Here is a 13,461-nt window from a genome sequence, read left to right as displayed (position 1 = left end):
TCCGGCAATGGCAAACACGAGGAGCTCCAGCAAACCCCAGGTTGTCATGCTAAATCCATCGGCAACCGTATCGTGATTACACCTGCGGCTGTTAGGGTCACATGTCAGCTGATGAAATCAGATGACATGTGCCGGAAAAGTTGTGGTCTCATCCCTGGAGCCCGCAGCAAACAGGGGGAGGCGACCTTGGACATATCAATACGTCCAAGGACGTAAAAGATATTAAGAATGGTAAGGGGTAGACCGGATGATGCTGTCAGAGGAGATGCTTGAAGCTGGATGCAAGAGTTATGGGAGTGATTGATGAGCGAATACTGAATGGAGGTACTGTGGGAACCTCTGGGTCTTGGTATACTGCCTCAGTGTGATCTCTGTGGAAAAGCTTTGGTAATTACACCAGCAATAGGGGCTCTGTGAGTTGCTACGGTGAGGTGGGCAGGAGCTGGATGTGGCTCGCAACTCTCAGACCTAAAAAGAGGGTCGCGACTTGTGAGCCAATCAACGCTGAATGTGGCTCTCAAGGTCAGAAAGCTTGGGGACCACTGATCTAAACTGTAGCCATTGGTAGTCCTAGACATTCTGAACCTAAGCTCCTGTGGCCAAACTTGCTACGCAGTTAATCTTAGTTCCATTACCTATAGCATCCAAATTATTTTATATTCTTCAAATTTATAGTTTAAAGGGAATTTGTCATCCCATTTTTGGCCTATGAGCTGCGGCCACAGCCATCAGGGGATTATCTACAGCATTCTGTAATGCTGTAGATAAGCCCCCGATGAAACCTGAAAGAGAAGAAAAACTAGTTAGAGTTTATACTCACCCGGGGGTCCGGTCCGATGGGTGTCGCAGTCTGGCGCCTCCCATCTTCTAGTGATGACGTCCTCCTTCTGCGCAGGAGACGTGGCAGAAGTAAGGTGTACTTTAGCTGCCCTGTTGAGATAAGCCCCTGATATGGAATGGAAATCTGTCACCTCATTTTTGGCCTATGAGCTGCGGAGCTCATAGGCCAAAAATGAGGTGACAGATTTCCATTCCATATTGATGGAGGTCTGAACGATGGATTATTCAATGTTTGAAACCAATGCAGGTGAGCGCAGAGCTTATCTGATACATGCATGGGTAACACAGGCTTTGATCCTTATATGTACAGACAGACACAGAACTTTGAAAATGTAAAATGCTTTATTTACGCCAAGCAGAAATATAAAAAAAACTGTTTTATACAACCACTTTTTGGCTTCTAAAAGCACCACCATTATGGTACAGTATAATGTGCAGCACTAGTCATTATTGCACGGGGCGATGTCGTGCAGAACAGACATTTCCACATCGAGCCATAAGCGCAGAACATTTCCTGCAATCATGTCCTACAGATCCGGGCAGGCGGCACAGCAGTGACCTGGCGGTGCCATCTTCTATGGGGCAGGGTTGCTTCTCTTAATTCACAAAACCGCAGAACACATCATTAACCGAAGTCAGAGTCCGATACCTAAACGACACAAAATATGGAAGGGAGGACATGTTAATTGCCATATAATCATAGGTCGGATGTAGGGAAAATGGTTAGACTGAATAGGCAGTTACCCGGATTACTTTTGGGCTATGTGCACACATGGAGAAAAATTTCTGCATTTCTTAGCAGGAAAAACGTGAGTTTTTTGACCTGAATTTGACTGATTTGAGTGAAGTCAGTGGTGAGAAACAGAGAACTGACATGCTGGAGATTATTTTTTGCACCAATCTGCAAGTCAAATACAGAAAAAAAAAAAAAAAAAACTCAACGTGTGCATGACACTTCAAAACGCACCAAATCTACAATGTGTGCACACAGCCTTAAGAGGATCTGCCAGCTGAATAGGTTACTGTATATACAGTATGGGCCGCATAATACAGCCACAGTTTCATATCAATAATAATATGCTTTTTAGGTAATAGAAGCAAACATTGAGGTGGACTCAGTGATGGGTGCACTGCATTTACCAGTGACTGGGGGTCAATGTATACACAGCAGCTTGTCAGTGTACAGGAGGGCAGGCATGTGGCCCTAATGAATACAGATTCTGATCTAGAACTAGGAATCTATTGCATCGATCAAGCTATGTTTTTAGAGGATCCTTGAAGCTGGACTTTTTCTGCATTCAAATCTGAGACATTGCATGCAAAGGACTAACATTAAAGTCTATGGCAACAATGACGTGTGACTTGTCACCTGTGACAAGAATCAAATAGGTTTGGACTTTATAGCGCTTGTCATGGTAGCATTAGGTTGCTGGCCACAGTCAGATCCCATGTTGCCTTGCAGCACTGACCCAATAGGAAGGCGGACAGGTGTGTGCATTATGCCGCTTGTGAGGGTCGAGGGAAGAATCCATTTTGGATTACAGGACATCTCCGTCCACTCCTGGAATGTGCCCCGACCCTTGCGTCCCCCAGACCATAAAAGGCAATGCAATGTCTTGCTCCCATTAAAACGCCAGAAAGATCTTTGAAGTTCGTAACACAATGCTGTGAAATCTTCTGCAGCTAGCTGGCTCCCTTTGTCTAACCAAACACATGGAGATACCATAGCACAACAAGTCACAGCAGGCTCTGAGGTATTGAATCTGGAAAATGACCTATAATAACAGACTGCAATATCTCTGAGACTAGCCGAGCACATCATCTGAATCGACGTTCCTTCCCCCATACGCCCGTGCCAGGCAGCCACCTGTAGCACTCTGCATTATGGAGTTATAAAGCTTAGCCACCAGGTATTACATACGTTATTTTAAACCAGGAGAAAAAAAGGGGAGTACTGGAATCAAAATAGTATAAAAAAACATACAAACTTTATTAGTCATAAGCACACAAATAATTACCACCCAAAGCTCTGAATGGGTCGGTGGTGCCGCCACTGGATTTTATCTGCGCAGAGACCAAATATGCCTACCGTATGTAAGGAAATATACAAAAACGTCCAACACTCTACAAAGGATGTCATTAGATGTCACCCTGCTTCCACTTGTGGATATGTGTTGGTGCACATGGCTATTTTACCCCCCCGAGTCTGTCCTGTTTGTCTTTTGCAACCATGCTATTTATTTGAATCATTTGTGTGCTTATGACTAATAAAGTTTGTATATTTTGTATACTATTTTGAATCCAGTACTCCCTTTTTTCTCCTGGTGTAAATTATATATGGAGTGGAATTCTCATTATTATGGCGGTTTACTTGTACTTGCTATAGCCTTTTCTCCTTGTAGAGTGTTGGGCGTTTTTGTATATTTCATTACATACAGTAGGCATATTTGGTCTCTTTGCGCAGATAAAATCTAGCGGAACCCAGCAGCGGCACTACCGACCCATTCAGAGCTTCGGGTGGAAAGTTATGGGCCATCCACGATTCCGGACATAAAATCATACACTCAGACATGGGAGGAGGGAGGCAGACCCTCATTATGGACTTAGTTTTCTACTGACGCGGCCAAGAGAACCATGTAACTAAGATTTGGACCTGTGTGTGAATACACTTAAAAACGGCTACAAAAATGATAAAACTGGCACAAAAATGGGCATCAAAGTGGGCACCGAAGGGCGATAATGAAAGGGTTAGATGACTGTGGGCCACTGATATCACACTGCAAACATGTAGAACAGGGCGCGCCACATCAAAACCCAGGTCTCTCCAGACTGGCCCAAACGGGTTCTGGGCACGAGAACTGGCATCAAAGTGGGCAGACAGTCGATTTTCAGAGATGTGAATAAGTAACTGATGTTTTAAGGGGATGAATGACTTTGGGCCACTGATCTCACACTAAAAATACACATAGTGATGCCCCGCATCAAATCCAGGTCCCTCCAGCCTGGCCAAAAGTCATTTAACCCCTTAAAAACATCAGTTACTTATTCAAATCTGTGAAAATTGGCTGCGCACTTTGATGTCAATTCTGATGCCCATAACCCATTATGACCAGCCTGGGGGGTCCTGGGTTTGATACAGGGCATCACTATCTGTGTATTCTTAGTGTGAAGTCAGTGGCCCAAAGCCATTTAACCCCTTAAAAACATCAGTTACATATTCAAATGGCCAAAATCGACTGTCTGCCCACTTTGATGCCAGATCTGATGCCCAGAACCCTTTTGGGCCAGGCTAGAGGGACCTGGTTGTGATGTGGGGCTTCCTCTTCTATATGTTGGCACTGTGATATCAGTGGCCCAAAGTCATTTAAAGGGAATCTGTCACCCTTTTTTTGCCCTATTAGCTGCCAGCATAGACATCGGGGGCTTATCTACAGCATTCTGTAATGCAGACGTCCTCTTCTCCAGTCCTGAAACGGCTCCGGCGCACTGCTCTGCCCTGTTGAGTGCAGAGCAGAATTCTGCAGTGCACAGGCGCCACACCTCTCCCGACGCCTGTCCACAGCAGGACTCTGCTCTGCCCTCAACAGGGCAGAGCAGTGCACTTGCGCCGGAGCCATTACAGGACAGAAGAGGACGTCATCGCATGAAGGGAGGCGCCGGACGAGACGGCGACACCCATCGGACTGGACCGCCCACCTCCGTGAGTATAATATAACTTGTTTTTCTTCTCTTTCAGGTTACATCAGAGGCTTATCTACAGCATTACAGAATGCTGTAGATAAGCCCCCGATGTCTATGCCGGCAGCTGAAAGGCCAAAAAAAAGGGTGACAGATTCCCTTTAACCGTTTCATTAACACCCTTCGGTGCCCGCTTTGATGCCCATTTTTGTGCCAGTTTTATAGTTTTTGTAGCTGTTTAAGTGTTTTCACATCAGGGCACCTCGATGCATTGTACGTTATTATTGTGATGCTTATTTTTTGTTAAACCTGTAGTGCAGTGACCACTGTGTTCGCTAGGGGGTGCTGTGTGGGTGTCCCAGGACAGGCATACAGGCATGTTCATTGTGGTAATGGAAATAGGATGAACGGCAGGATGGTAAATGACCGTTATGTGTTAGGCGTTGGGTTCCTGCAGCTGCACAGCAGGAATCCAGAGCCTTGCATTCAGTGGTCTCCCATTCTCCACCGACAGCTCAGGAGCCTGCACAGCAATCCCAGTGTTCCAGACGCTCTGCTCAGACCAGCTCTGTGGGTCTGGCTGTTGCCACCTCTGGGCCAGCAATAGCAGTGCAGGCTGCTCAGCAGCAACCTACTTCAGAGGCTAAGTCCTCAAGCCGCGCTACTGGGCATGCTCACGAGACGATCTCCCATTGGAGATCGGGAGTCACATGCTCAAGTCCTTCTCGTGATCTGATTGGTCCATCTCAGGGATCTGAAAGCTTCAGGAAGGTCCCGGCTATAAAAGGTTCGCATAGCCGCTCGGCCATGCGTTAGTATAGACTCTACTTGTGTGAATGATGACGGATGCATGAACCTGCGAATGACTCATTAAGACTCCCCTCCCTCTGATATTACGTGTGTGGATAGGGATTTAGTCATAGAGTTAGTGCCAGTCAGTGGCACGCTACAGGCCACAGTGCATATCATCACCTAACTAGCGTCCCAACAGTGCGCCCCTCCTGGGCACTGTCGCATAGCGGCTGTGTCAGCCGTGCTGCACTCTGCAGCACCTGTGGGCGTCCGCGGCAGCGACGCCGCACGCACGGTAGGTCTAGACGGACTCTGTCCCTCTGCCTTGGGCCCAGCTCCTGTGACCATATGCCGTGCGTGCATTTCTCTGAGACCTGTGAGTCCAACAGGCTCAGTACTTTTGTTTATGTCTTAGGCCTGTTTCACACAACCGTTTGTCACCATCAGTCAAGATCCGCCGATTTGCAAAAAAAACGGATCCGCCATTTTGCTTGGCGGATACATTTTTTTCCCATTCAGTTGCATTACCGGTGGATCTTGACGGATGCCATCCGTTGGATCAGTTTTTCTGCGGCTCCCCCAAAATTTTGGCATCCGCCACAACATGCCTGGACGGAAAATGCAACGTTTTTTCGGGCGGCCGGATCCGCATTTTACATTGCGTATGCACGGAGGACTTGCCTCGACCGCAAATTTAACCCTAAACTCTGTTCTGGCGGCTGAAAATTCTCTCTCTCTCCTCCCCGGGCTGCGGTTCCTTTAAGATTCTTCCTTCGCCGGATCCGTTAAAACAACGGTCCGGTGGCAAACGTTGAGGTCAGTACTGGAGCGGATCAGCTTTCCGCCATTTTAGCGGATTTTAACTGACACAAAAAACTGATGTGTGAAACAGGCCTTAGGCGTCTGTGAAGTTAGCAGAGTACGCCCAGTGCACACCGGGTGACGTTCAACCCTTGTGCGATATACCACCATATTGTGCGTCTGCCATTATATAGCAGCAGTTTAACACCTCTGCACGGTGGACCCCGGGTGGCGAACGCACTATTTTATATTTAGTGCGTTCCGCCGTCCCTATCAGTTATGTATCCCAGGGTGGGTGGCCCTGGGATGGAAGCTTGAACATGTGCTAATCAGCAGAGGTACTGCTGAGGTTTTCATTACACTGTATCAGGGAAGGCTTCCAGGTGGCTGGTGAGACGGGTGGAACCAGTCACCTACAAACCCACCCAGGGGCGTGTGTCTGAAGTGAAGCCTATGTGTGTGGTTGTGAATCTGAAGGACCTGCAATGAGGTCATGGCCATGTGGTGCTGTGGGTGTGGCTATGGACCATATAAGGTGACCAGGGTAGGTCACATGAGTGAATGCCTGGATCTGATTGGTCCGTGTGGAAGGTCGACGTGCTAGAAGGTGCGCTGCCATCCTGAAGAGCACGTGTGGACGCCGCTGACCGTGTGTGGCCTGTGTGTAAAAGCCTGAGTACTGGACAGTCCCCAGGAGGGAAGGGACGTCGGGACTGAGAAGCAGCTAAGAGGTAACCCTGGACAGGGGGAAGTAACTGAGAGACTGTAGAGCCTGTTTGCTGGACAAAGCGCAGCCTGTGTGACTACAGGGCTAAGGCCTCTTTCACACATCAGGTTTTCGCCGTCAGGCGCGATCCGGCGCTTTTGACAAAAACCGGATCAGGCGAAATGCAATGCCGGATCCGGTTTCCCCCCCCATTGACGTGCATTAGAGCCGGATGGCCATGCGTTTCATCCGGTTTTCGCCGGATCCGGCAATGCGTCGCGATCCGGCGTCAGGAAAAAACGGCTACTGTAACGTTTTTTGTCTCCGGCGAAAAAGCCGGACACGCTGGATCCGGCTTTTTCACACAATGAAAGCCTATGAGCGCCGCAATGCGCCTGATCCGGCTTTTTTGGTCTGAGCATGCTCAGTAGCTCTGCCCACAAGACATATATAAAAGCAAGACAGTGGGACCCTCAGCCACACCCAACATGCCACCCAAGACAGCAACCAGGCGCAGGAGAAGGCAGGACACATCTGCAGCAGCACCATCAGCACCACCCCAATTGGAGCAGCATGCTGAACAACGGGAGGGGAGTCCAGCAGCAGATGAGAGACGGTAATTATCAAATCCCCCATTCCTCCAAACTAGGGCCATGGAATATCAAGATATTCATTGGCCCTTTGTTTATCTTTATTCAACAGCCGCCCGATAGATGCAGCAGCAATGGCAGCAGCAGGAACACCACCCACAGCCATGGAGTCTGGCCAGCAGGAAGACAGCACATCTTCTTCTGGGAGCCCTCCCTCGCATCGTCAGCGTTTGACGGTAAGTTTTTATTTCCAAAATCCATCATCTCTGTAATATGTGTATTCATTCCCTTTTATTTCAAAACAGGAATCACAAGATGAAGAGGAGCTCCCAGAAGAAGGAAGGGGTGGACAGACACCTGGAGTGGGCTCACAATTGGTAAGTTTTTTGCATCAAACGCAGAAACACAACATCACACTACACACAACACATAGAAAACAATGTTCTGCAGACCACACACAGCAAACAAATGCCTACATCCAAAGACATAACATTTTTTGTTTTCTTCTCTAGTCTTCCCAATCTGGTGCTCGGCCAAGAGGTCCTCGCAGTGCCTCCCAGGGTCGTCGGCGACAGCAACGCGGCGGTCACCAGCGTGTAAGTATAAATATTTTTGCTTTGTTTTTTTGCACTTTTTATTTCATTTCTTTTGTGGAGGCTAATTATGTTATTTGTCTTTTTCTTTAACAGCCTTCACAGCGTGCTCCCGACTCTGACGGTGATGATGGAGGAATCGATGTGGACCACCTCATCGATCTCGTCAGAGAAAGGGAGCCGCTCTGGAATATGGCTGACCGCCGCCACGCTGACCTTATCGTTACCCGACGCCTCTGGGAGGAAATCTGTTCTCTCCTTGTGGACCGCTGGGAGGACCTCGATGCTCGGGCCCAGATTAAAGAGCGTAAGTATATACAGTACCGGTTGCTTGATTTAAACCAGTGTTTCCCGAACTCCAGTCCTCGTGGTCCCCACGGATCATGTGTTCAGGATTTCAATTTATTTTGGAAATCCTGAAAACATGACCCCTGGGGACCATGAGGACTGGAGTTTGGGAAACACTGATGTTGTATACTAACCACTCCTTTCTCGTTTCAGGGGAGAGAATTGTGAATCGGTGGCGGTCTGTGAGGGATCGTTTCAAGAAGGAGTTCAATAAAGATGTGGGCCCCGAGTGGATCTGGAGGACGCAGGAGCAAGTACAAGTACGCACAAGCCCTGTCATTCCTCCGGGAGACAATGCTCACCAGAAGGTAAATATTACACACCACATGTGACAAAAATGTTAGATGTAACTTTTTTTTTTTTCAGCCAGGGCCATACCATGTCACTATTTTAATTGTTTTTTTTTCTCTTTCCACAGCACGGTGAGCAGCACTCGGGAGCCTGCACGATTGGACCCTTCTGAGGCGATCCCTGAGGAGACCGGCACCGAGGGACACTTCGACCGCCCCGGTACATCTGCACCTTCCCACACATTCGACCCATCTGTCCCATCCACCAGCACAGGAGCATCGTGGCCGCCTACATTACATGAAGCTGCTGGTGAGATCGCTTTCCCTTTACCCCACCCTTCTGCCCCTGCCACCTCTAGTACACCTGCGGGTACTGGGCGGCAGCGGCAGAGGGGTCAGGAAAAGAGTTATGCGCAAGAGTTCTTGCATCTGAATGCATCTTTCCAGAACTGTCTAAAAGTCGTCAGAGCAAATCTCCGCAGGCTATCAGCAGATCAACTCCAGCATTCTGGAGGTGAAGACACTTCTGCAAACCATGCATTCAGAAGCAAGATCTTCGCCAAACCACACCTTTTTCAGGTCTGTTGTGGAGCGCATGGAAACGCTATCAGCTACCCAGCAGATGCATGTAATGCATTCATGCCACGGAGCTCTCCAGCAAGTTACCTCCCAACCTCCTCCTCCCACAACAGTAGTTCCTCCACCTGCACCCCCTCCAGCCACTTTCCATCCTCCTCCAGCCACTTTCCATCCTCCCCCTCCTATTACATCTACACCCCCTCCAGCCACTTTCCATCCTCCCCCTCCTATTACATACCATCCACCTCCCCAGTACCAGACATCTCCCCACTTCCAGCAACCTTCCCCGTACCAAACTCCTTCCCCGTACAACTTGCCATCAACATCATCTGCTCCTACAGTCCCTGCCCAACCCTCCACTCCACCGCCCACCACCTCTTCTGCCTCCCACATGTCCACCCATTCTGTAGCTTTTTCCACACCATCACCTCCAACTGTTCCTTCCCCACCACGATCCCAGTCCTCTCTCCACACTCCCAGTGTCGAAGTGTCCCGCAGCCCCTCCAGCAGTATTTCCACCCCACACTACACAGATTTATGATGTGTTTTGTAATAAAAATGCCCTGTTGGTTTCAAACCTTTATTAAAAAAGTTTTTTTAACTTTAAAATCAGTTTACAAAAAAAAAATATTTTAACTAAAAGTTAAATTATTGTTTACACTGGTTGTCTGTCATTTCTTTCTGCGGCGAAATATGTTTTAAAAAAAGGTTAAATACAGGGTATTTAAAAGGTAAAAAGGTATTCAAAACCAGGTATATAACTGTGGGTAAATTTTAGCTTTTTGCCACAGTTGTGTTCCTGGTTGTGTTTGAAGCAAAGTATTTCACCTGAAAAGTTGTGTTTATTGTTGGTGATTTCCTAACAATGAACACAACTTTTGTTAAAAGGTGAAATACTTTGCATAAAACACAACCAGGTACACACCTGTGGCCTAAAGCTAAAAATAGAGACCATGACAAGATAGCCAACTTTGGTTGGCAAAGGTATATACTGTTGGTACAGAAGGTACACAAGTTTGGTTGGGCACAAATCTTTCACACTCTGTCATCCTGCCAGTGTACTCTGCCTTGAGGTGACAAAGTATAGTGCAAAATTGTCCCTCATTACTGAAACCGTCACAGAACTTCTAGTGGTAATGTCCTGGTAATCTTGCAAGGTGGTTTCTTCAGAGGTGTCCTCAATGGAAATGGGTTCCTTGCAGATAACAAAATTGTGGAGTACCACGCAAGCTTTGATCACCTCGTCCACAGTTTCTGTCTTGAGGTTGATCGCAGTCAATAGGACCCGCCATTTGGCTGTCAGAATACCAAAGGTACATTCAACCATTCTTGCTCTTGTGAGGCGGTAATTAAAAATGCGTTTTGGTCTTGTCAATCCTCTGCTACCGTACGGTTTCAAAAGGTGTTCTGACAGCTGGAAGGCTTCATCCCCTACACAGACAAATGGCATAGGTGGACCAGGGCTGTAGGAACATGCTATATATAGTTTTCCAGTAGCCAATCCCGTTCGGAAGGCCACAAGGGGTGTTTTTAAAAACCGGATCCGGCGTAATCCGTCGAAAAACGGATAGAAAAACGGATGAACCGGATGAGACAGATCCGGTTTTGTCTGTCAAGAATAAGACGGATCCGGCAGAAAACCAGATCCGTCACATCCGGTTTTACAAAACATTTGCCGGATCGCGCCTGACGCCGAAAACCTGATGTGTGAAAGTTGCCTAAGAGAGCGGAGCTCTACATTGAATCTTCATTTGGTCTGATGTAAGACAGTTGCTGCTATATGGTTTATGCTGCACAATAAACCAGATGGACTGATTTATGTGAACAACCCGTGCCTGGCGTGCTTAATCCGCTGCCGAGTGAGTGTCCCTCAACATGAACACTGGGTGCTACCTTACAACCTATAAAAAAAAAAAAAAATTGCAGAAGAAACTGACGAATAAGGCCTCTTTCACACATCCGGTTTTTGTCATCCGGCACGATGCGGCGAAATTTTTAATAACCGGATCCAGCACCGGATCCGGTTTTGTCCCATAAGCTTTCATGGGCGCCGCATCGTGCCGGATGGTTATGCGTCGTGTCTGGTTGTTGCCGGACAAGGCATAAATTAGCCGTCCGGCATCTGCAAAAAACGCTCCCTGCAACGTTTTTTGTCAGCGCCGGACCGGCTTTTTCCACAGCGCATGCCCGGACTCTGTGAATGTTAACCCCACAAGTGCCCGGCGAGAGAGAGAGATCTCTCTCTGTCACCCGGACACTTGAGAGATCTCTCTCGCCGGGCACTTGTGGGGTTAACACTCCCTTTCAGCAGCTGTCTCATTGGCTGCCTCTGTCCACCTCGTCCTGTGGCTCCTTTAATAATGTCCGAGCCGTATCTCTCGCCGCACACACATCCGGTGTCACGGCTGCAGCGCCGCACCCCACACACTGGATGTGTGAAAGTAGCCTAAGAAACCAACTTCAGCCTTGTCCTGGATGGGTACTATGTGGGTGCTGCTTAGGTTGGGCAGTCCCTGCAGTGAGCATGTCCGGACATGTCTGGTTACTGGGGCTGCATGGTGTCTGCCATGTACTGTAGATGTAAAGGGAGACTTCCCCAATAGATCAGCTGTGCCATGTGACTTAATCCAGAAAGCATGGCATTGCCACCCACATGGCGCCCGGCGTTACACACCAGCAGGGCTTACAGGACTGGTCTGTACTACACGCCCTATAAATGGTTGACCCTTATGGGAGCCGATGTTCTTTGCACCCAGACTTGGGGCGAGTCTCCGGGACACGGGGGGCATACTGCGGTTTGTTCGTTTACACGAAGATTCGGTTCATCTCCGCAGCCTTAGTGACCAACAGTGGCGCCCAGCGTGTGTGACCTTGGCCCTATGACCCATGGACGATGTGCCCCCGCTACCAGAGCCATCTGCTGTGGCACATTTCCCCCACACACTGCAGTATCAGCTCCGATGTCTGCACTGCACAGCAGGTGAGTGGGCCCAGGGCTAGAAATCCGCAGCACAGCCGCCACGTGTGAGCCAAGCCTTAGCGCCCCCAGCCGCCCGGCACTGACCTGAGGGAGGCTCCCGTCTAGCTGGACGAGCTGCGGCTTCTCCGCCGCTTCACTTCGCTGTTGTGCAGCTTTTCCTCAATCTTGCGCTCGTGGCCGGCGGGGACATGGCGGTTTCCATTCTGGTCGATCTCTCTCTTGGTCCGGCCTTTCCCGCCGGCCCCGCAGCTATACTCGCGCAGGTTGTAGTAGTCGTACTCGTCGTAGTGGTCCTGCTCGAACACGACCAGGCTTTCTATGTCCGCAGCCATGACAGAACCTACGGGACTCAACACAGACGACAACAAACACTGCTGCCTGTAAACACGCACTCTGCACTGCGATTGGCCGGGAGCTTCCCTGTCCTGGGGGCGGGGATTACCACACTCTTGGGCAATCAGGGGGCAGCGTTACTGGTCACACCCCCTGTAAACATGGAAAGCGATTGGCTGTTGTGCTGACAGGTAAAGTACTAGCTATAGGCAGAGCACTTCACCCGGATACAGCAGCCGTCTGCCATCTAGGCAGGTACACTGCAGCTAGGGAGGAGGATCTGTTGCACTACAGCGGTCAGCAAGCCCCCACACTTGTCATGGCTCAGTGCTAAGATCCCAGGACACTGCCTACTTGCAGTCATGCCATGGTGTAGCTAGTGTGATCGATCCTTCATTTCTTAGGGGACACAAATAATATATATACAGTGTTATGAGTAAGAAAGTATCCCAGCAGTGATCAGCCCAAGGCTTCACCCTGCTATGCGAGCAGACACCAAAACAAGGGGACAGAAATGTCCTGGGAGGGGTATTGGAAGTTAGCCAAAAGCGATGACCCCCCATACTAGAATCCCGCTCTCGCAAGACATGAAATGTTACTTTTGTTGATTATAATAATACCCCATATGGATTTTAAATATAATCTGTTTGTGAATTAATAATTTCAAGGTCTTCACCTATATTATTCCAGGTGATGACACCCCGGGGTGCCATCACTTACATGGCAGACTAGGACAAGTCATCAGATATTGAAATCATCTTGTTCTCACAGCCGTCATTGGGAGACACAGAAGCCACGGGTGTAGACTTGCCACCATGTGGCTGACACCTCAGACGTCCTTTTTTTGTGTACTAGTCCCATCAGTGTTCATCACGGAAATAGCAATTATACCTATAGTATTGAATGGGGCGAGCAATGCAAATCTATGGGT

The 13,461-nt window shown here is 48.7% G+C and overlaps 1 protein-coding gene across 1 annotated transcript; it reads right to left on the bottom strand.

The window, feature by feature from the left end:
• Positions 1-1,163: 1,163 nt before the first annotated feature.
• Positions 1,164-12,618, bottom strand: NUPR2 (nuclear protein 2, transcriptional regulator). Its single transcript, XM_073558940.1, has 2 exons — positions 12,282-12,618; positions 1,164-1,489 (listed from the first exon to the last, which is right to left on the bottom strand). The coding sequence occupies exon 1, from the start codon at positions 12,527-12,529 to the stop codon at positions 12,299-12,301; it is 231 nt and encodes a 76-aa protein (XP_073415041.1). The 5' UTR covers positions 12,530-12,618; the 3' UTR covers positions 1,164-1,489; positions 12,282-12,298.
• Positions 12,619-13,461: the final 843 nt, after the last annotated feature.

Source organism: Dendrobates tinctorius, unplaced genomic scaffold (genome assembly GCF_039654945.1).
Source record: "Dendrobates tinctorius isolate UK_male_01 unplaced genomic scaffold, ASM3965494v1 ptg000263l, whole genome shotgun sequence".
NCBI classification, from domain to species: domain Eukaryota; kingdom Metazoa; phylum Chordata; class Amphibia; order Anura; family Dendrobatidae; genus Dendrobates; species Dendrobates tinctorius.
The sequence above is the reverse complement of the archived record's forward strand: the minus strand, read 5'-3'. Positions and strand labels throughout refer to the sequence as shown.